The sequence below is a fragment of the Mixophyes fleayi genome, chromosome 1 (genome assembly GCF_038048845.1).
Source record: "Mixophyes fleayi isolate aMixFle1 chromosome 1, aMixFle1.hap1, whole genome shotgun sequence".
Lineage (NCBI taxonomy): Eukaryota > Metazoa > Chordata > Amphibia > Anura > Limnodynastidae > Mixophyes > Mixophyes fleayi.
Genome location: NC_134402.1, coordinates 168,753,923 through 168,777,870, shown reverse-complemented (window position 1 = coordinate 168,777,870; position 23,948 = coordinate 168,753,923). Strand labels below are relative to the sequence as shown.

General features: G+C 36.5%; 1 protein-coding gene across 3 annotated transcripts in view; it reads right to left on the bottom strand.

The window, feature by feature from the left end:
• Positions 1 to 23,948, bottom strand: part of EPHA5 (EPH receptor A5) — a 279,079-nt gene that overhangs the window by 194,395 nt on the left and 60,736 nt on the right. For all 3 annotated transcript variants that reach the window (XM_075203676.1, XM_075203659.1, XM_075203669.1), the window contains exon 3: positions 4,883 to 5,546. In XM_075203676.1, coding sequence (XP_075059777.1) covers positions 4,883 to 5,546 — 664 coding nt within the window. The remainder of the gene's footprint in view (positions 1 to 4,882; positions 5,547 to 23,948) is intronic.

Sequence of the window (23,948 nt, the reverse complement as noted above, 5' to 3'; positions counted from 1 at the left end):
CCATGTTTCTTAATATTGTAGTGAAACCACATTTTGCATTGTAATATGGAGAATGGAAAAATACACGCAGTGATCTGGATTAGATTATTATACACAAACAAAACTTAAATACAGTATCATATACCCTGATTGCTATTATTTAAATAAATCTGACTTTTTGTGACCTAGCCAAAAATCTAATCATTTGTTAAAACGTGAAACCACAATTATATACCACTAATTGCACATTTCCATCTGATTACCATATAAAGTGTTCCCACATTATATTAGAAGAAATCTGCTTTGCAGGACTCATCAAGTTAATTCCTGTGAACTTTGATCTCCTTACGAAAAACATATGGGTAGGATATTTTGACTATTACCACAGTAGGTTGAAAAGGTAAAAGGAATCAGTAAATCAGGATATAAAGTGCAATAAAATACGCACAGACCATTGAAACACTACACTGGGGTCTGTGTGGCTCAGTCGATTGGCTTATAAAATAGTATATGACCTTTTAATCATTTCTTTAAATGTACTTCAGTTCAGTGACAAGGCGTTATTATAACTTGATGGTTTTAGAGAAACCTGTCAAAGTCTAGATCCCCAAGGAAAGGTATAGACACCACAAAATGACCTAAACTCATAGCTCACAACCTTATGTGAAAGGAGCAGTACTGTAATTGAATCAGCATGACATTTTAAATGAAACTTTTTATAACAAGGCTAGGCAGGATTCTGAGTAAAAGGCAATAAATAAATATAGGAATGAACATATATCTAAAATATTCACACATATATATTTATTTGTACTATATACTTTATGTATGTCATTTTTTTATGCAATGCTCACAGTAGATCGTGGACCTTACATCATTTCTACAATATGTTGTGTCTGTCATAGTATAAGTGCATAAGATCCATGCTTCTTAGCTGCGTCCACTTAGAAGTTGTATGTTGTACCACTGAGCCACAATGTCTGATGGCTTCACTAAGTGATTTAGGCTCGGATGTTGCTGTGAGTACTAGTATAAATTTGCATGCACTTTCCCACATAAAAAAAAATGCTAGTAATTACTACTACTATTACTATTAATTGTAATTAATACAGCAATTATTTACTTTAAACTGCCCTTTAATAAGTTTATTTAATTTGCATTCAGATGTATTTAATATTCTGAAAAGAAAAAAACCTAACCTCATAATGTAATGTATAGCATGGTAGGGAAATATGGTGCACCTGTCAACCTGGTCCCTATTGACAAATAACGAGGTAAGCCACTGTAAGACCTTTCAGAAGGGAACATTAGCATTACACAACTGCATGTTAGCAAGTGTCTTATGTAATAGAACTCACTGCTACATCTAACTCTAATGGAGCAATTCAACTTTATGAGCTAGTAACTGAATTGGAAAAACCAAGCTGACTAAAATATTGCTGTCTCAGACAATCATGTTCCATGATAAAGAAAAAGTGGTTGTCCTGCACTGTCAAGTTTATTCAATGACTGTGACGTTGGCTTACACACTTTATAGGCATTAACGTTTTATTTTTATCTCTAGCTATCATCTCCTGATAGTTTTCATGCCTTTTGCACACTCTACATCTTGACTAGAGATTAGCGAAATTGCTGCAAAGTTTTGCACAAACCGAGTTTTGTGACAGAACAGGCCGTTTTGCAGATTTGCAAGGTTCTAGAAATATTAAGTTCAACTTCTAGTTTTACTTTCTGCACAGTATTTTTAAATTAGCATTTTGCTGAATTCATAGTGTATGAATGGAGCTGGGCAGGGTCTGCAGTACCATTAGTTGACCCTACGGCACTAGTGTTTAGTGGGCTCCTAAAACACTGAGGGGTATATTTACTAAACTATGGGTTTGAAAAAGTGGAGATGTTGCCTATAGCAACCAATCAGATTCTAGCTGTCATGTTGTAGAATGTACTAAATTAATGACATCTAGAATCTGATTGGTTGCTATAGGCAGCATCTCCACTTTTTCAAAGCCGCAGTTTAGTAAATATACCCCTGAATGTCAATGATTCAGTGTTTGTAATGCCCCTAAGGTGAACCCTCACTGAGAACCAGGCGCTGACATGGAGGATGAGCAACCAGCTGACCTGCTGCTCCTCCATTTCTGTGATAAAAGTACCACACTTATGATTTTGAGACACTCTAGCCCTGTAACACCCTTTATAACCTTTGCTGATCCACATTCTCCGATAGATGCTTTTGCTATTTTCAGGTTTGGAGACATTTGGTGTAACATAAGAATGTATAAAAATGCTATCTATATTTTTTTTTTATAAAATGTCAGTAGCAAAATACAAATAAAGGTTGACAAACCTTTTTAAAAGTCAAACTGCCAGCCTTGCAATATAACAATGCCAGGCAAGGGATGTAAAAGGGGAGCACTGCTATGTCTTTTTGATTGACACAAGATCATTTTCCTGCCCAGTCTGCCCATTGACAGGAGACTCCTGTCAATCTGCTCAACGTTGAGCCTATACTATATTTAGAGAAATAATATATATTTTTTAATGAGCAATTAAAAATTATCCACTTATACCATACAATATAGGCAATAAAGAATTAACTTTTTTTTTTTTTACCTAAAAGACATTGGTGATGCAAATTATAGGAAAGCTATCATTAAACTATATATTTTTAAATGATGTGTAAAATCTAACTCCCAATTCTGCAAATTAGTTGATTACAATATTTTTAATTATACTTGCTATAGGACCTCCCTTTACACTCTTATAGAAGCTTTTAGCAATAGCCATAAAAGTTTACTAGGTAAAGAAAAGTACTCAACAGACATAATCACAATCAGAGCTGCATATTTTATTTCAGATAAGGTCTATTATACTACTTTATGGACACACATATTGAAAATGTAACCAATTAAAGCTGTTATTGTTTGAAATCTAAAAGGAACCATGCACGATCAAGTCATAATTAAAATATTTTCAAGAATGAACTCATACTCCCTGTGTGGAAATAACTTCCAGGATTATGTACCTTTTCAACCTTTTTCCTGGCACTTATTAAAGAACTATAGTCAAAGCTTAAGATTGCAAGTACTTGAGGTAGATTGCATTGAAATAATAGCAACTGCCTATATATAGAAATAAGTTTTATTTAAATATAGTTTTACCACGAATAAAGGGAACATGTGCTGTATAAAAAAGACTGTTCTTTCAATAAAAATAAAATAATATCTCCAATGTATGTAATAGTACAAACTATGGGAAGGAGCTGTACTGCTTTGTAATCCACACCTCCTGGACATATCGGGATGTTTCTGTCTGCACATGGTGAATTCATCAGGGTTCTATTTGTTTCACTATGTTTGTTTATGGCACTGTTGTTGCATTCACTTTTATGTACAGTGTTGTAAAAATTATATTGCTAACATCAACAATGAAAATGACAATATTGACAATAATCATAATAATAATAACAACAATAATATTAATAATAATAAAAATTCTTTGTTACATAAAGACATAAAACAAATATTACTCTTGTCTGAATCTCATCATCAGCTCAAAATAAAGTTACTTGGCAACATTTCAACATATTATGGGTACCATACAATGGGTTCATTTATGAAAGCTAATGCAAAGGAAAACGTTCATTTTGCCCATAGCAAACAGTCAGATAATGTCATTTTTCTAAAGTTTTTAAGTTAAAGCAAACATCTACTATTGCAACAGTATGTTTCATAAAGGTGCCTCAATATGTGATATTGAAAGAAGTTGATATATAACAAAATTACATCAACATATTGAATGACATGTTATATGACACATTTTTTAATTCTGGGTCCAGACAAATTCACTTATCACATGGATCAGCTGGGGAGGACCTGTGAGGTCATCAAAGGCAAGACAGTGGTGCTGTGTTTTGTCCATTATTTTACTGCTACTGAATTTCATTTTTATAGCTTTATCTGTTACTGGAAATGAGACAATCTGAAACAGAAGTACTCATTACCAACAACATCAACACATCATAAGCCAATGGGAAACAGGGGAAATATGTTCCAATGTGATTCTTAGTTCTGCCACACTGCTTTAGCAAACAGCTCATCATTTATTACTAATACTAATTCAAAATAAGCAAGTTGGTAACAAGATCAATCATTTTGATTGAGCTACTTGTACTGGGACAGAGATAATTAAAATCTCATCTGTTTGCAAACAATGAAAAGTGAAGTTGAGAACCACTGATCTGAAAACAAATATAATATGATTTTAATTGAATTACCTTAACTTATGGTTAATTAAAAATGTTTTTACATGATATTACTTTCAGGGCTAAGCTAAACCTTATACTACAGAAACCTCAATAGGCATTATTTATATATAGAAATAAATCAATAATGTAGTTGTTCCAGAAATGTTATCATTATTGTATCTTGAAATAGAATATTGAGCCATATTATCCATTTTTTATATTTCCTTTGAAATGTTTTAAGTTTTTATTATAGAAGAATGTGGCTCAATATGCCACATTAAGTCAAAATTTATAAAAACTGGTACATGTGCAAAAAAAATGTTGTACTCCATAATGACCAATCAAATTCTGTTATTTTTACTACAGTTTGCAGTTCAGGCTGCTTGCTAAGGGTTACAACACTATTTTTGCACAATTTCCTGGGTGTGAGTTTTCCAAAATGTCTTGCTCTGCCAGGATATTATCCATGTTCATTGCAGGTTCAGTCTCAATATGTAATAGAAAAAAAATTGTATGCATCATGCCCAACAATGTCCAATCTCCTAGCCATTCTTTTGGTACACATTTAATTTATTTGTACTGTTTGCTTCAATTTGCAAATAATTTAATATTTCCATATATGTTAATATTATTTTATGTTAGTAGCCAAAATCTTACCTTGACATGTATCGTTCTTCTCCTCGTATCCTTCTTTACACATGCATTTTCCAATTGGAACAAGCCACTCTCCTTCTGCACTGCAGTGCATTTTGGGAGCTTCCACTGTAACTGAATTGTTGACACACAATCCGGATACCTCCAAGAGCTGTGATGAATCTGCCCCAGTTATTGTATCTTGAAAAAGTGCTAAGTTACGCACCACTGAAGGACACTTCTTGTAGTATACACGGACAGAAACCAGGGCAATACATGCTCCCACATCTTGGAAGGCAAGGTAGAAACCTTTCTTGGTCAATGGTCCCACATCTCTCACCTCTGTGTTAAGCTTCATGACTCTGTCCCCTAAGTCTAACTCTGTGAAGCTCTCATCAGCTGCAATAGTATCAATCTTGATATATTGATTTTCCCTAATATTCCTGCCATCTTCTTCATTTGATTCAAAATAATATACATTGAAAGTTTCTTTGCAAGTACCAAGTCCCCCTGGAAGACTGTTGCAATCCCGTAGTGTGAATTTGAGCTCAATGAAGATTCTTAGTGCTCCTTCATTGGAGATCCAACTAGTCAACAGCCAATTGTTCTGATTCTGTTCCATTACTTTGCATACTTGATATGTATGTATCGGAGCATAGTTCTCATCGACCTCACCAATTTCTTCCCACTGTGCAGGAAAAAAATCTGTAAGTTATCATTGAAGCACAAAAATAAATTTAAAAAAGCATTTATTTTGTTCAAATACACATTAATTACAAAACAATATATGAAACCACCATATGTCCAACCTTGAACATCATTATGCCTTTCTGAAACTCCTTTACATCTAATTATATTAATTATATAATGTACTAGTGACTGTTACGTGTGTAAGTTACCTTTCTCTAATCATTAGGGATGTTCTGAATCTTGAGGGATTTTAGCAAGATTTGGTTTTTGGCTAACTTCTTAGACCTTGGACAAACAAGACTCTTGAGTTACCAAAATTATGGATTTGGCACATCTTTAGTTCGGCGGTAATCTTTTTTACGATTACCACTATTCTGACATGCAGAATTCCTGCACAAAAACCCAAAAGACTGAAAAAATTAAAGAAAATTAAACAGACTTGCCTTGAATTTGACGCTGGAAATGACCGATGGAAACAGCAAGGTGACAGCAAGGTATTCCGATGAAAGAACTGTGCGGCAATGCAATTTGACGACATTGCGACGTCTGTCAATCTAAATTTAAACCGGCAATGTGGGGACCCCTAAGATTAAGTGTTTAAACACTTAACCCCACATCGTCAGTTTAAATTTAGATTGACAGACGTCGAGATGACATCAAATTGCATTGCCGCACAGTTCTTTCATCGGAATACCTTGCTGTCATCTTGCTGTTTCCATCAGTCATTTCCAGTGTCGGATTCAAGGTAAGTCTGTTGCATTTTCTTTCATTTTTTCAGTCTTTCGGGTTTTTTTGGCAGGAATTCTGCCTGTCGGAATTTTTGCTATATTTATATCGTACCCAACCCCTTTAGTTATCATACAGGTATAACGGATTGGTGTTCTTTATTTATGTGTAAACTGAACACCTCGAAGGAGGGAGTGAAGAAATAATTCCTAACTGTCATGGGGACTGAAAAATTGATCAGTTGATCAAATGGGTACACATTAATTTAGGATTTTACAAAGACACATTGTACATGAAATTGTACATTAAATAAATACACAGAGTTAATTTTGTGACTGCAGTGATGCCTTTAACTCTGGTTAAAGGGAAACTCATATTGAAGATTGTCACACCACAATACAACAGTGGGCAGGTGGGTATTATAGCAAAGTCCATTAACTAAGTAATCAATCTTCAGACTAAGAGCCAAAGATTCTTGAATATGTGCCACAAAAAATAGAAACTATATTTTTTCAACTCGGGGAAAAATCTGATAAGAAGAAAGAGCAAAACAGAAAACTCTGTTCAGTAGGCCAAGTACAATCACTCATTCTAATTTGATTTAACAATCCCCACTTGCCCACTACAATAAGCCAATTATATTTCCTAAATCAACAAAGATGGAGTCAATTAAAGGAGAAACAAGTAATTATACTGTTCTTCTATTTGTACTCGTTAAATTATATTTTTTAATTTGTGAGATATAATGCACTAGGGGACATTCGCTGTATGAAAAACTTTTCGCTAAAAAAATAAATAAATAAGTAAATTTGTTCCAAAATGTTGTATGCAGAATTAAATATAAGGTAATGAATAAAACAACCAGTCTCATATTGCCAAATTTTCCCCCTAAAAACCTGTATGTGACATTTTCTAAGAGTGGAGTTTAGGAACAAAATATCAGACATCAAGATCATGTAGGAGAGTAAGTGCATGATACTACATGTGAAGAGGGTTTCAGAGGTAGTAATTTATATTTTCTGTCTTTTTATTGCATTATACTGTTATGTATTGTGTTATATTGTATACTTTCTTTAATGCTCATTTTCTAGAAAGCACCAAGTACATAGATGGGTACTACTTGACATTTCACCTTTATCTTAGCAGCAATTGCTATGTTTTTCAATCAACCATTGTTTAGTCCTGATCAGCAACAAAACCCTGATAATGCAACCAAAAGCATTCTTAAAAAAAATGCTAGTATAGTTTTATGTAGCACAAATAAAATGTGGTCCAGGTTCTATCTATTGTTGTAGATACTTTTTTTTTTTTTCTTTGTGTGTAATAGACCCTGTAGGATATTAAAATGTATTTATGATGAAATTATGCCATCACACTAAACCATGCTACACAATGGAAGATGCAAACAAAAGAAGGAGAAAAGTAGCCAGCTAATCCAATACAAATCCTGAGATAGACTTTCATTAAAATTAATGCAGGCACTGAAGGAACAGGAGCAAAAGATGTGCTAAATAGTAATTTGCTAAGGCTGCTTATCTTCATAAATTCACTAGGGACGGATGGCACAATCATATCTTGGCACATGCTTAGTGCTTTCTTTGCAAACCTCCGTCCTGCCTCCTAATCTTATCTTTGTCATCTGTATCAGAAATTGTATAACAACCTCTTATTTATTTTTTGATTAACACAACTTAGCTTGGCAAGCCCTGGAGGTTATATTAATTCCCAACAGCCCTGTAGACTTTAGGCCAAGTCTCATTTGTTCATCACACAGCCACATAGACAATTTAAGTGTTGTATATTTTATACGGAGAATGAAAGCAGAAATCTTGAATTTTTTCTTCATGCAATTTTATTTTCAGTTACTTATAGAAATGCAAGTTTGTATAAAAAGAAAGAAATAAACAGAATAAAAGGAAAAGTTTTACCAGTGGCGCACGCAGGGGGGGTTTCTGAGTCTCTAGAAACCCCCCCCCTGCACTAACTAAGTGGCCACTGTCCTATACAGCAGCCGCGGCGCTGTATTGTATACAGCACTGCCGCAGACGCTTCTTAGACAGCGCCGCGGCTGCTGTATTGGACAGCGCTGGCGAAACGGAGCTGCTGCGCATGCGCAGCAGCTCTCTCTCTGGGTTTTTTTTTTTTGGGCTTTTTTGGGTCGGCGGGGAGAAACCCCCCCCCCCCCCCGACAATCCTCCGTGCGCCCCTGTTTTACTTCTAGTTTTTTTTTATCACATTCATTAATGTTTTTATTCTGCAAACAACACAGATGTCTGGAAGGCCCTATATATTTGTTTACATGTTTTACTTTTAATGACACTGACATGCTTCCGCATTCAACTAAACTTTTATATTTATATTTTTCTTAACCTGTTTTTATTTTATTTTAGTTCTATAGAGTGAGTGGGAATGTTGTTAACATGTGATAATATATGGAAATTGGTTGGATCTCTATATTAATTAAAACAAAATCATTCTTTTATAATTATTGCATTACTCAAAAAGTTGTTCCGAAATAAAAGTAAAAATGGTTCTGAAAATTCTGGGAAATTAATAGAAATGACAAATGTTTTGTGGTATAAATTATCAAGGAAAATGTATCTAATTGGAGGCTAGACAAAAATAAAACTACTAGTTACAAAACTTATATAAGCACATCATAGACTTGTATAATAAAAATAGATATGTATTGGTACAAATAAACTATGATACATGATATTTAGTAATGACGTTGCTTCATTAGCATAAAATGAACATTACTGGCAAGTAAGAGTGAAAAAAACCTTTTCTTGCATGGGATGAGACAATGGGCCTGAGTCATTAAGGAGAGCAATGTTGCAATGCAAGGGGTGCATATTAGTTAATTATTTTGCACGTAAGTTAAATACTGGTTGTTTTTCACGTAGCACAAAAATACTTGATACCTTATTTTTGCACTAAAATTTAAAGTTGATCTAGGACATACCTTATCCCAACTATTAATCTGTCCCTACATTTTAAATTTACTTCCCCCTCCAATGCAACACGGTGTTGCCGAGCTGCAAAGTTACTTTTTTATGCTTTGTTCTCCTTAATGACTTAGGCCCAATATGTTCTATTAGTATTAAGTGGCAGTGCATCACTAAGATTTTTCACTCATTTTTGAAATCACTTGACTGTTTTTGAAGCAGGTTATATGCCATTATGCTACCGCTATACTATCTAGACTATTCCAATAAAGCATTTTTTCCCATGGTAAAAATTTTAATATGCTAATTTAGTTTTTACAATTTTTATATATATATATATATATATATTTTTTTTTTTTTTTAACCAAGTGGAATGAAAGCCCAAGTCTGGGATTTCAGTTACACTATGGAGATGTGAGCTGGCTAACCAGGTACTGTTAATGTCTATGATGAGCTGGGCTGCAGCTAAGTTATAAACCAGATTGTAGGTTGAATTCTTAAAAGCAGTCATATAATAGAAACTACAAAGCATCTTTCCAAGTCATGTGCCACGGAAGAGCTATGGAGAGTATGCAGGCATGCTAAGTGAGTCAGCAGTGATGTCAGCATGTTTGAAAATGTGAGCTTGTTATTTTAATGCCTGTTATTTCAGAATTAGTTCTTAGTGTTAATTAATCAGTGAAATATAGCAGGTGCTATAAGAGTATAATGTGTAAAATTAGCTGTGATCCAAATACATTTGTCATTCTATCTATCTATCTATCTATCTATCTATCTATCTATCTATCTATCTATTTATCTACAGAAAGGCATGCAGAAAACTGAGCAAAAAATAACATTTGTTAAGGTGACATATGTGAAGCAAATACTTCAATACAACAACTAGAAAATAATCATTCAGAACAATTTATTGCACCATTTGAATCCAAAGTGCAGATTGCAATTTTAGCTATAAGTTGCTGTTCTGCATTTACTGTGTGAGCTAAACATTCCTCTAAGTTCTTGATAGTTACACCAAGCAAAACTGTGATTCGACTGTGTGGTATTTAATCATTCATGAAACCATTAATTTTAAGTCAGTGCATTTTCACAAAAGCAAGAGTGCAAAACTGTGTTGAAGAACCCAACAGTTAATTATAGCTCTTGTATTCTAGTGTGGCAATATTATTTTGAGAGGCTTAAGAAATTGTAGTTTGTTTCATTAGGACAGAGACATATTTGTGTGCCAATCTTCAGTCTCCAAAAAAAAAGAAAAATCACTGAAATTTCTGAGCAACATAAAAAATACATGAGGCCTCTTTGTATACAGTCAAATTAATATATTTTCAGAATGAATGTTGACACAACTAGGTAGGATCTATTTATTGAGTCCATACAATCAATGGCGGAACTACCATTGGTTCAGGGATATGGTGCCACTATGGGGCCAATCCCTGCCAGGCCCCTGGAGCACTCCTATTGGACCCCTCACTGCTCCAGTCAGGAAACAACAGCATTGCTGGCCCCTACCTAATTTATGCTATGGAGCCTGCAAAGCTCTGTCCACTCCTGCATACAATACAAGCAAACAAGTTGATCAAGTGAGCACACCAATAAAAGATCTAGACATTTTCAAGCCCAAGCATGACATATATTGAAATAAAAATATAAGCATGTTATCCTAAATTCAGACTCTTCCTGTGATTATTTTAGGACCAATCTAGTAAGGTTGTTATAACATGTTGTTTGTATGTGCAACTTTATATATATGAAACAAAGTATAGTATTAGAACTAATAATTTTTTTTTCTGAGGTCATTTTCTCTTCAATTATCTCCTGTTTCAGCATCTTCTTGTCCTTCATGGTGATTCAGACATTAAGGACATTGATGTGTCTGTTTTTTTTATCCTTAGTATAGACTATAATGAGAAACTCACAAAAGCCCTTGAGGTGTGGTGAAGAGCTGGCCTGTCAATTGAGCTCTAATGATTTGTGCTTGGTATCTGGTGATGATACCTAGCAATTACCAAGCTGCAAGCAATAAAACAGCGTGTCGTGCCACAGCACATGTTTTAGATGAATAAAAAAAGTGGCACTGTCTGTAATATCCTTTTGCTTTTCTAACTAAAGCAGGTTTGAAATCAATCGCATCCATCTTGGCATGAGCATTACAAAACTCATTTGCTGCCACGTGTTGCTGTATAAAGCAACATACGCTATTTTCTTGTTAAAAATAGAGGCCTATTGCTCACTGGCTTCTAATAAATATACATTTTACATAGCTGAAGGTTATTTGGAACATTGTAATTTTCCACAAAATTAAAATGTATGTTTACTGACATCATAAGCTTTGGCTCTTATTTTCCTTAATGTATCACTGTCAGCAGGAGAGGAATACCCCAAAAAATAGTCTGTGCAAAATCTGGAACATTCTTGAATGGTTAGGCTCCCTGTACCACCTCATCCCACTAACCAGACTATGACTCAGGGGTGGATCTAAACTTGCACCCTCCCCTCTGTCCCTAATTTCTATTGGTGTAAAAATCAAACTTCAGATGTGTGGGATTACCTAATAAAATTACTTACCCCTCCTGCAGTCCCTCACTGTCTCTAGGCCCATTGTACAGGCCGTATGGGAGCATCCTGCACGCTGGTTGTTGGATAGTTCTAGTCATTCACCAATCAGAGTGTGGATACGTCCCACTACTCTGATTGGTAAATCACCAGCCCCATCCACTAATCAGTGTGCTACTGGGTATGACACTGTCATACCCTATAACTGTGTGGACACAAACATGGCTGTGCTATGCAGCTGAGAAGTAGGCAGAGGATGCTACCTGGCCCTTCAGATTTTAAAACACAATTGGAGCAGCCAGCCCAAAAATATTAAACATTGAACCAGCTTGGGAGCAGATGCTGTCCTGCCCCATGACTCAACGCGACCCTGCTAGATCTGCCTCTGCTCTGACTGGCCTTTAAAGTTACACCAATCTTAGGAAACCTCTATAGTAGGTTTCAAAAAATGAAACTTGGGTAAACTGAAATTATTGCCCTCTGTTGTCACAACATTATCAACAAAATAAGTTCATACTGTACATTTTTGTATGTTTATGGTATATGTGATTCACAACTTGTACTATGTTGTACATTACTGTGGGCCCCTGTAATCAGATATACCGGTGCACTAATATCATTGGTATGCATGATTTTGGAAAATGACAAAGCAATGTTGAAGCAATCTACTCCACATTTTAACCTTTAAGAAAAAATTGCATATAGTAAATAATAATAATATAAAAATTCTCGCCCTCTCATCCGATTAGATCTACCTCTGAGTTGTGCCTCACCTTGTCTTTGGTAACCATCTCTCAAAGAATTTATATTTGTGTGACATCAAGATATCATAAAATGAATTTCCACTGACTTATCGATATCCATGAACATTAGAATGTTATTCCATAAGTGAATAAAATTTAACTTTAAACTCCTTAACAAAAGGACCACATTGGTTGCAAAATGTCGAAATAAAAGTTTTCCACTTTTTGTAGAAAGTCCTGTGTTATGGAGATGTTACTTTGTATCTAGATTTATATGATATTTGCTCTGAAGGTCTCAGAGTTTCAAATGATGTATAGTGTGACTACACCTTACCATTTACGTACTCACTTTAAAAGGAATATATCGGTTGAATATGCAATCTCAAAAAAAATCATTTTGAAGACAAATTTTGTACACTTTTAACATGAAGCTGAAAATGGTAGTAATTTTTTTCTAGGCGGTTCTGCTATAACTGAGTGTTCAATGTAAATATTTATCTGTGGTGCACAGTTATATGTGATTACATTTGGTTTATGATTGTTCCTATGGGAAAGTAGCCTGATCGCTTAGTCTGAGCCACTCTGTCATCAAGCTCCTTGGTGGTCATGTGATTGAAGAAGATGCAGAGGGTGAGGTTTTATGCTTTGAATATTCCAATGCCTCCCTGCTTACTACATCATATGGTACGTGAGCAGAGAGAATTTGGAATATGTTACTGTGGTTGCCATGATAATCACGGGACATTTATCAATCTGTAAACAACTAACAGTAGCTTGAATCAAAACAGAAGGAAAACTGAGCAACACCATATGTTTTATTAGAGGTAACCAAAGTGATTTATGTTTAAAAAACTCACCTCTTTTTTAGAGTGATTACATTGTATGATTACTCTGTATTAGAATATTGCCTTTCTGCTATTATAATTTACAATTTCAGGAAACTACAATTTAAAGGAGCCAGTTACTGTGTAGCTTTATTAATATAAAAAAAACGTTCCTACATTGACTATGATATTAGGATACATGTTCATGAAGTAACTAACAAATACAATTCTGGTAGAACACTCCCTTTCCATAAGTAACCTAATATCTATTCCATATCAAACTGTGTGTGCAGTTTGAGTTCACCAAAGAATACAACATTAAAAGGGGCAGTGAGAGCTACAGCCATGGCCATATAATCACGTAGAAGGCAGTTATTAGGGAGAAGAAATTAAACGGTATACTATGCAACTTTTTTAAATTCTTTTTCGAAAACCGTTTTTCTGTTGTTCAAAGGTGCATTCAATGTGACCTGCTGATCATTTTAAACTGCTTTTTAGCATTTATTTTTTCCTTTACAATCAGCTTGTTTTATTAGAGAAAAATAGTTATTGACATTATATGTTGGTGTCTAACAAATGGCCAGTAAGAAACTAGTGAGAAATTACTTTCTTCTCATTTGTTTTCAGTAAACTACGAATCACTTTCATTTCCCACGGGATGCTTGCATCCTTAATATAATTATTGTTTGCTAACTTAGTATTTAATTTGCAGCAAATACAGACTTAAGTCAATATTAACTTGTGTGACTTCGAGAGCTGGTAAATGCAAAGTATTTAGCAGAGAAGTGATCAGAATAAAAATATTGTCTTCGTAAAGACAGAAGAGAATAAAGAACACGGGGCCAGATACCAAATCAGTTGAGATTACAATGTTGTAGTTAAACTTTGTTCTTTAGATAGCCATCGAGAACAAAGGTACCCAATATTGGCAATTGTTTACATGTTCACAATACTCTCTTCTCTTCTCTGTGGTACTGATATCATCACTAGCTGCAAATAACAGGCCCAGTCTCAAAAGCAAATAAAAACAATAAACTTGAAAGACAATGGTTAAACATAAAGTTGCTTTAGCCTGAACTCCCTGGAATTATATGGCAGAAATAACTCAAATGATCTTGTTGCTTCAGAAAGCCAGGTGTCTGTGGCATGTGTGATACTGACCTCTGAAGGGCCAACCCTGGTCTCAGAGCTCCTAGTATGGTGATGCTATGAATAGTGGTCAATTGTACAATTACTAACTAATCGCCTGGTAGCAATTAGAGATGAGTGCACTCGGATTTATGAAATCCGAGCCCACCCGAACGTTGCCGATCCGAGTCGGATCCGAGACAGATCCGGGTATTGGCGCCAAATTCAAATCTGAAACTGAGGCTCTGACTCATAATCCCGTTGTCAGATCTTGCAATACCCGGAACCTATAAATTCCCCGCTAGTCGCCGCCATCTTCACTCGGGCATTGATCAGGGTAGAGGGAGGGTGTGTTAGGTGGTCCTCTGTCCTGCTATATCTCGTGCTGTTCAGTTCTGTTCAGTTCAGTTCTGTGCTGTGCTCAGTCCAGTGGTGCTGTGTCCTGTGCTCTGTCCTGCTGAGTTCAGTAGTGCTGCTGGGTCCTGTGCTGTGTCCTGTTCAGTCCAGTGGTGCTGTGTCCTGTGCTCTGTGCTTCTAAGGGCATAGTTATTTCCCCAATATTCCCAAGTGTTTAAAAAAATAAAAAAAAGTTATTTAAAAAAATACAAAAAACTAATTTAATTTTTTTTTAATTACAACAAAATTTGCACAACCAATCCTGCAGTATAAGCCCATTGGTACTGAAATATTACCAAGTTCACACATTCAGCAGTAAAAGTCCAGTGGTACTGCAATATTACAAAGTTCACACATTCTGCAGTATCAGTCCAGTGGTGTTGTGTGCTGTGCTCTGTCAATTTTGAGTTCAGTAGTGCTGCTGGGTCCTGTTCTGTGTCCTGTTCAGTCCAGTGGTGCTGTGTCCTGTGCTCTGTGCTTCTAAGGGCATAGTTATTTCCCCATTATTCCCAAGTGTTTAAAAAATTAAAAAAAAGTTATAAAAAAAAATACAAAAAAAAAATTAATTACAACAAAATTTGCAAAACCAATCCTGCAGTATAAGCCCATTGGTACTGCAATATTACCAAGTTCACTTATTCAGCAGTATAAGTCCATTGGTACTGCTATTACAAAGTTCACTGATTCAGCAGTGTATAAGTCCAGTGGTACTGCTATTACAAAGTTCACTGATTCAGCAGTATAAGTCCAGTGCTACTCTCCTGTGCCGCATATAATTTTTAAAGGCTTTGCCGAGTGTGTGTGGCTTAGGAGTACGCTCTCTTGTGCTACATATAATGGAAAACCAAAATTTGGAGGATAAAGTAGGGAAAGATCAAGACCCACTTCCTCCTAATGCTGAAGCTGCTGCCACTAGTCATGACATAGACGATGAAATGCCATCAACGTCGTCTGGCAAGCCCGATGCCCAATCTCCTAGTACAGGGCATGTAAAATCCAAAAAGCCCAAGTTCTCAAAAAATAGCAAAAAGAGAAACTTAAAATCAGCTGAGGAGAAACGTAAAGTTGGCAATATGCCATTTACTACACGTAGTGGCAAGGAACGGCTTAGGCCCTGGCCCGTGTTCATGACTAGTGGTCCAGCTTCACCCAAGGATCTAAGCCCTCCTCCTCCCCCCCCTACAAAAAATTTAAGAGAGTTATGCTGTCAGCAACAACAACAAAACAGCAAATAACTCTGCCTTCTAAACAGATGACATCACAAATCCCCAAGGCGAGTCCAAGGGTGTTGTTGGTTGTGAACCCTGACCTTCCCATCACTGTACGGGAAGAGGTGACTCCATCCAGCATTTGCAGCACGCCCTCTGCATATGCTGGAAGGATCACCCACAGTCCAGTTACAGATTTGGCTAATGAAGGTGTGAATGTTGTACACCGGGAGGAGGATATTGATGTAGCTGGTGCTGAGGAGGATGTTGATGATTATGATGCAGACAGATACCAAATTGCCTTTCTCAATTTCTATTTATATTCTAGATTATATAACGGCTGAATAGTTTACTGTTTTACTCCTAGTGGAGAGGGGATCTGATGCAGACAGATACCAAAATGCCTTTGTCCATTTCTTTGTATATTTGAATTTCTAGTTCTACAGTCTATGTAGGCTGCTTTATTTATATTCAACTACAAGTGTAGGGCGAGGGGGGGGGGGCATAGATAGCCACCAAAGTAACGTGGTCCATTTAATTATACTTTCTAGCTCCACAGTCTGTGCAGCCTGCTTTTTTTTTATCTTCAAAGTATTTATATTTACAAGCCTTGCAATCTAAATTAACTAGAGGTAGTGACATGGTAGAACTCCAAAAGGCAGTTTGGAAGCCCCTGTACAAACTGACTCTATTTTTTAACTGAGTTGTCCCCCCTCCAGTGTGTACTCGGAAAGAGTTTTTAGTGCAGCTGGGAACCTGGTCAGTGAGCGGCGAAGGAGGTTGCTTCCTCACAACGTTGAAAAAATGATGTTTATAAAAATGAATAATCAATTCCTCAATGAAGTACAGCACTGCCCTCCAGACAGTACAGAGGGACCTGTGGTTGTGGAGTCCAGCGGGGACGAATTGATAATGTGTGAGGAGGAGGAAGTACACACTGTAGGGGGAGAGGAATCTGAGGTTGAGGATGAGGACGACATCTTTCCTCAGTAGAGCCTGTTTAGTTTGTACAGGGAGAGATGAATTGTTTTATTGGTGTGGGGGCCCAAACAAACCAATCATTTCAGCCAAAGTTGTTTGGTAGGCCCTGCCGCTGAAATGATTGGTTTGTTAAAGTGTGCATGTCCTATTTCAACAACATAAGGGTGGGTGTGAGGGCCCAAGGACAATTCCATCTTGGAACTTTTTTTTTGCATTATATGACCAATCAACAGTCGTTTGCCATGTTCAAAAAGTAAAACCAAATTTAAACAAATTCAAGAAATTAAACCAAAAGTAAAATGCCCTGTCATAATTTAAAACAAGAGGTATTGACGTGCTCTAAAACTACTGTATTGTTGTTTATATTTTATAAACACTACACTTGAAAGCTTGAGTCTTTCAATGAAAAAGTAACTCTCCATTGCACGAATATTTGCAACAGGGACAATTTTAGGGTTAAGAAAGTCAACTAATAACACTTCGACGCTGTCTGTCTTTATAAACACTACACTTGGAAGTTGGAGGAGTTATTGTGGCCCCGGCACCAAATTTGCTACCGGGGCCACTCCACTGTGCAGTCCATATTTAGGTGTATCAGATATTAAACAACGGTGACAGTTGATGCCCAATTTTTTAATTATATTGTTGGCGCTGTAAAAAATTGTGTTCCGGGCACACCACACTACGCAGTCCATACCCTTTTTTGGTGGAATTCTGACCCGTGGAGGGTTTTTTAATTATATTGTGGCCTCGGTACCAAATTGTGTACCGGGGCCACCACACTACGCAGTCAAGAAAGATAGATGCGTATCATAGATAAAGTACATTCAGTGTTGTGGGGCAAATTGAAAAATATTCAAAATGCACTGACATTATCAAAAACAAGAGGTTTTCACACGCTGAAACTTCAACATGTATATGATGGAGAGGATGGAGGAGCAGCCGTATGTGCAGTGTAATGCAGACCTGTTGAAGGTTTTTTATATATTTGATTGTGGTGGCCAGTGGCCAGTCCTCTACGCAGTCCAGATACTATTTTTGGGTGTAATTCAGACCTGTTGAAGGTTTTCTATATATTATATTGTGGTGGCCAGTGGCCAGTCCTCTACGCAGTCCAGACACTATTTTTGGGTGTAATACAGACCTGTTGAAGGTTTTCTATATATTATATTGTGGTGGCCAGTGGCCAGTCCTCTACGCAGTCCAGATACTATTTTTGGGTGTAATTCAGACCTGTTGAAGGTTTTCTATATATTATATTGTGGTGCCCAGTGGCCAGTCCTCTACGCAGTCCAGAAACTATTTTTGGGTGTAATTCAGACCAGTTGATGGGTTTTTAATTGTATTGTGGGGAACACTCCTCTACGCAGTCCAGAAAGATACCTCGTTGCAACGTTTTGTACTAAAAAAAATAAAAAATTGTGAGGTGTTAGGTGTTCAGAATAGCCTTTAAATTAGTGGAAATTATTGTTATTGAATGTTATTGAGGTTAATAATAGCGTAGGAGTGAAAATAAGCCCAAAAACTTGATTTTTACACTTTTTAGTTTTTTTCAAAAAAAATCCGAATCCAAAACCTTAAATCCGAACCAAAAACATTGAGAAAATCCGGATCCAAAACACAAAACACGAGACCTCAAAAGTCGCCGGTGCACATCCCTAGTACCAATGTTAAATAATGAAAATGTAGACTTGAATATACTAGAAAAAATAAAAATAAAGAAGGACTTGGGAAGGAATTGTGAGTAGAATCAGTGCTATGTGTAGAGAATAGAGCGGAGTCGGCATTACTATGGTATGGGCCAGAGGAGGGCTGGCAAATTTTAGCCCAGGGGGTAATACTGGCCTCAGCAGCCTATTAGGAACATTTTAAAGGAAAAAAATGCATATAGCCCAGTGACCCAGCACAAGGTAGCCCATTATGGGACCAGACCAAGGGGCACATGCCCCCATGCCCACCAGCCCAGCCTGCCCCTGGTATGGACCCATACAGACCAGAAACTGACAGTTCTGCTAAATGGTATGTATACAGCCAAATGCCAAAGTTGTTAATCAGAGCTGCTGTGTGAGACAAGGCAGTGATCAAACACTGAAGATATATTGCTAATCTAATTATAGATCCAGCTCACATCAAAGAAAGTATATGAGGTCAAAGTCCAACCGTGGAGAATCTACTACAAAGGAGTATAACATTTTGTGATGCAACTCATAATGTCCATTCAGATATTTTCTCTTCTTTTCTAAACTGTGCTAGAAAAACAACAGAATCTGATTGGTTGCTCAGAGTTTTAGCACCTTTTACCTGTGCATTAGATTTGATAAATGTTTTAATATATATGTAACCCCCTGTCCCGGTGTGCAGTGTGAGGTTGACAGGTTAGGTAGTGCACCTCCTTCTCAGCCCTGGCTAGCTTATGGGCCTGGGTTTGAATTAACAGGGGGTCCCTGCATATGCAGGTTATTTTGGTATAAAGTCTCTTTGCAGATGTGGGTACACAAGTGAAGTAACTTGGTGATACAGTGCAATCAGACGTTTATTTACTCCTTCACTCCAGTATATTCTTAAACTGTTGCAGTGATAAGTAAATATATACAGTTCCTATATACACTTCCTGCCTCTTCCTGCACAGTGCATAACGGTTACATGGATCTTCTCAGCTGCCTCTAACCACCATTACTCTCCGCACAGATTCCACCTGTCACATCCCTCACTCCCAAGCTGCTGTTTTCTAAATTAGACCCTGGTCACTTTCCTTGTCTCTAGTTTCATGTCTCTCTCTCTCTCTCTCTCTCTCTCACTGATCTCCTCACTTACTTACCCACATCTAACCAGCATCTCACTCTCTTCCTGTCTCTTCTCTCTCCTCCAGCATGGGGGTCTTACTCCTCTTCCAATATGCTGTTCTTCGTGGCGGCTATCACACTTCGCCTCTGTTAGTTTCAATGTGGTACCCCCTGATGGTGGGTATCCTTCTATGGACATGTCCCCAAGGGCTGACATAAATAATTGTGTCCCCGAGGCATGAGCTGCACACCCCCTTCGCTAGTCAAGGACCCGGGATCACCCTCTCTCTACTTCCTGGGTCCTGGCTTGCAAGATGTCTTCCACACACTGTCAACTGTCACACAGTTTCTGATCCTCCCATACCAGCCTGCTGTTACTCAGCAACTCTCCTGGTGTGTCTTCTCTGGGTCCCAGTGCCAAGCCACACACTCAGCCACTGGGGGGCAGCAACACCACCACCTGAGGGGGCATTACATATATATTCAGGGATAATATGCTTTTGCTTTGAATGTGATTCAATTGAATGAATAGAAATATACATATTAAAGTAAGGTTATTTTTTCATCCAGTTTTTGAGAATCATATCATGAAAATCAGTAGGCCTTCAGTCTAATAATGGTTAACTCAACAGTATTGAAGTCTTAGGGCTCTTCAAATAAACTATGTGCACTGATAAAATGGTTAAAAAAGCATGAAAACTATCACAAGCTTTAGACACGTTTAAGTGATGCATTTTGCATTGCACTTTTACTAATACAATCTATTGTAGTAGTGGTACATGTTAACAAATGAGATCTATATATAGCTACATTTTTAAAAGACAAAAGTTGTATCAAAAATAGAATTTTTTAGAAGGAACAAGCCCATAAGAACCATTCACCCTATTTTTAAAGAGGTTTTCAATCATTAGTTTGAGGCTAAAATCCCATTAAAAACACATTCTTGTGAATGAGTCCTTATCAATGACAATGTTTATGTGTAAAGGATGAGATGAGGATGAGAAAGTTCTCTGTTCTTGGCTATATCGCACTTCTTAACTTTCTCAAAATGAATGACTACAATCACTGTGCAACAAAGTACACTCCCTGCCACCATGATTTTTTCATTTCCTGCCTGTTCTAGACCTTTTAATTTAGCTAATTTGAAATCCATTATATTTCTCATGCATATGCATAATTCATTTAAGTGAACATTTTTCTGATTTATCTTTAGCACTCATTGATTCTTATTTTCATTTCCTGTAAATTTTCCCCTATGTAAGTCAACCATGGGCATTACATCTGGTAAACTATGAATGTGGTATGACATTAGATACATTGTGAAAATGTGAAATATAGTATTATCTTTTCAAAGGGGAAAAAATGATTATTCTTAGGACTCTATGAGCCCACTGCAAAGTATGGTAGTTTACAAATTATTTATTTTAGTGCCAGCTACTTTTAGGGGTAGAAACAACTTAATTTCTACTCAAGTCCCCTTAAGTAGTAAGTCCACTTAAAAATGCTGAAAATGAAATAATTATTCTGGATAACTTACTAGAATAACTCCTAATAATTGACATAGGACTTCTGCCTACAATCAGCAGTTGAAGACGAGGACATGGGTGTTGTCATTTCACAGATATGTTGTACATAACTGACTGACACCTATGGCAGTATTAGCAATGTCTTCTACTTCTACTGTCGGTTACAGGAAGAAGTGCTAACTCAGGTATCACAAGTTATTCCAGTATGTTATGGTATCCAACATAATTGATTAGGCAAATTTTTTAAATTATTTTTGAGTAGAGTCCTTTCATTTAGGGTTCTTCCGAAATCCCTCCTGGCAGAACTGTCAAGTGTAGTCATTAGCTTTGAGAAAGCTGTACCGTTTACCAACAAATAGCTTGTGGATCATATAACTGATTATGGTGGAAGTGATTATATGTATCCATGCTATTGTGTTTTTATAGCAGAAAAAAATAATTTACTATTCCAGGGTAGTCAAAATGGTCCCTGTTTTTTTTTTTTTTAAAAGTGAGTCTGACACCATAAGAAAGCACCTTGAAAAAATTCAGAAAATAAATGTACCTGCTTTCATCTTAATGGCAATAGCAGTTGACAGAATTAATTAGGGGATTGTGTGTAACGTTGTATTTACCGTGGCACTGAAACAACATGGTAGCTGTTGAATAGGAAAACAGACACACTGAATCACTTTTCCTTTTAAAATAATTATATGTAAGCATGCCGTATTGTAAAGTGAAGTTCTAGCAGTTACAAATTTAGGTTTAAAGCCAAACTTTTAGTTTTGACTGATTAAAAATAATTAGTTGTTAGACATCCATCACTTACCCAACAGTTAGCTGAAAAAAGTCAACTTTACTCATTATACCTCCTATACTGTAAGTAGATTTAGGGAATATTATGAAAATGAATAAGAGTTCTGTTCAGAGTAAAATTGTGAAAGGAGTAGATAGTAGCAAATTCTGTGCAGGTGGACCTCAAATAAAGAGAAACCAATATGGTGTGTATCATCTTAAACTCTAGTGAGAGTGGAGCATAAGGCAATACATTCCATATTGGTTTCTTTTTATTTAAGGTCCACATGCACCGGCCTTGCTGTTCTCTATTCGTTTGTCCTTCAAGCCATATTGTGATCTAATTTTGTTCTCTTGGCAGTGAAGCAGTGGTCAAGTAATAACTATAGATACCAACCTGGAGTTGGCGCTGGTCTTCTTGATTATTCCTTTATTAAAGGAGAATCCAATACTTTTTAATACTTTAAATTAAACCTTTTGCTCTCTCCAATTGGTCTATGTATTAATATAATGCTATGCCAGTAAATATACATTGCTTCAAATCGCAGCACAGCTGAACTGCACCATGCCTGGCTACTCTGGGAGCCTCTGCAAAGTGGCCCCTCTGGTGCGAATTGTTATTTCCTATTTACTGTCACTCTAGCACTGCCGGTGAAAGATGGAAGTGCTACTTCCACAGTGAGGGAACCAGAGAAGCCTGAGAGGCTTCAGCTGGATCCCATAGAAAATTACAGTTAACGCCATCCTGAGATGGAGTTACCTTTAGACGAAATACAAAGCTTTTCAAAGCTTGATGCATTGCAGAACTTAGCAGTCCCCATTTTAATCTATGAGGACTGTGTTAAGAAATGGTAAGTAGGTTATGGGTTATAACTAAAACATTTGATACATTTTGTGATGTATCTCCATTTTATGTAGAAAACTGCTGTTTTCTCCATTTTAATGACTGATCACAGTTTAATACATAGACCCCCAAGTAATAACTAGTAAGACATTCCTTTTTTCCTGAATCTGTGCTGTATTAAAATTACTCACTCTTGGCTCAAAGCCACATATTCTTGTCCAATCAGCTGTGTCCTAGCCCTGTTAAAATAAATCTCCAGGCTAAAACAGTAAACAAAGTAAAACAGGAACTGTGAGAAATCCAAGAAACATGCCTCTGCTGTTGTACTACTTTGGAGGGATAAATGGATTTGCCCAAAAGGAAACTGAAGTTCTCTTTTAATATAAATTGTATTAAAATCCAAAGATTCCAATGTAACAGTGCCAATGATGACCAAATTATAACATGATTATAGAATACTTGAATTGACCAATCACTTTTTCTCTACGAAGTGTCTCTTTGTGATGGTAGAGCCATACACAGTAGGGTTTCTTTTTCGCAAGAATAATTATAATGTTCTATTATGGCTTTCATTATGCAGCATTTTCCACTAATACTGAGGGAAATTGCAAGCAACGTTACTAATTAGGTAGAGATATTGAATGTATTATGTGAAATGCTTAGTGAAGGAAGCCTTAACATTACTACTCATTACATCTGACTTACAGTAGAAGTGAAAACACTTAAAAAGGAAAAATCTATTAAAACCAACCATTCCAGGATTGCCCACTGTTAATGGATAAAAACAATGAAAGAAAACACATAATGCATTTCCTATTTACAATGTTTATTTACAGGACTTGCCAATATCCATTTTAGATCCTAGCTAATCATAATGGCACTAATAGTAACTAAAAACAAAGCAATATTCAGTTATTATTGTACAAAGTATACATTATTTTCGAATCTATAGCTCTCTTTGTACTC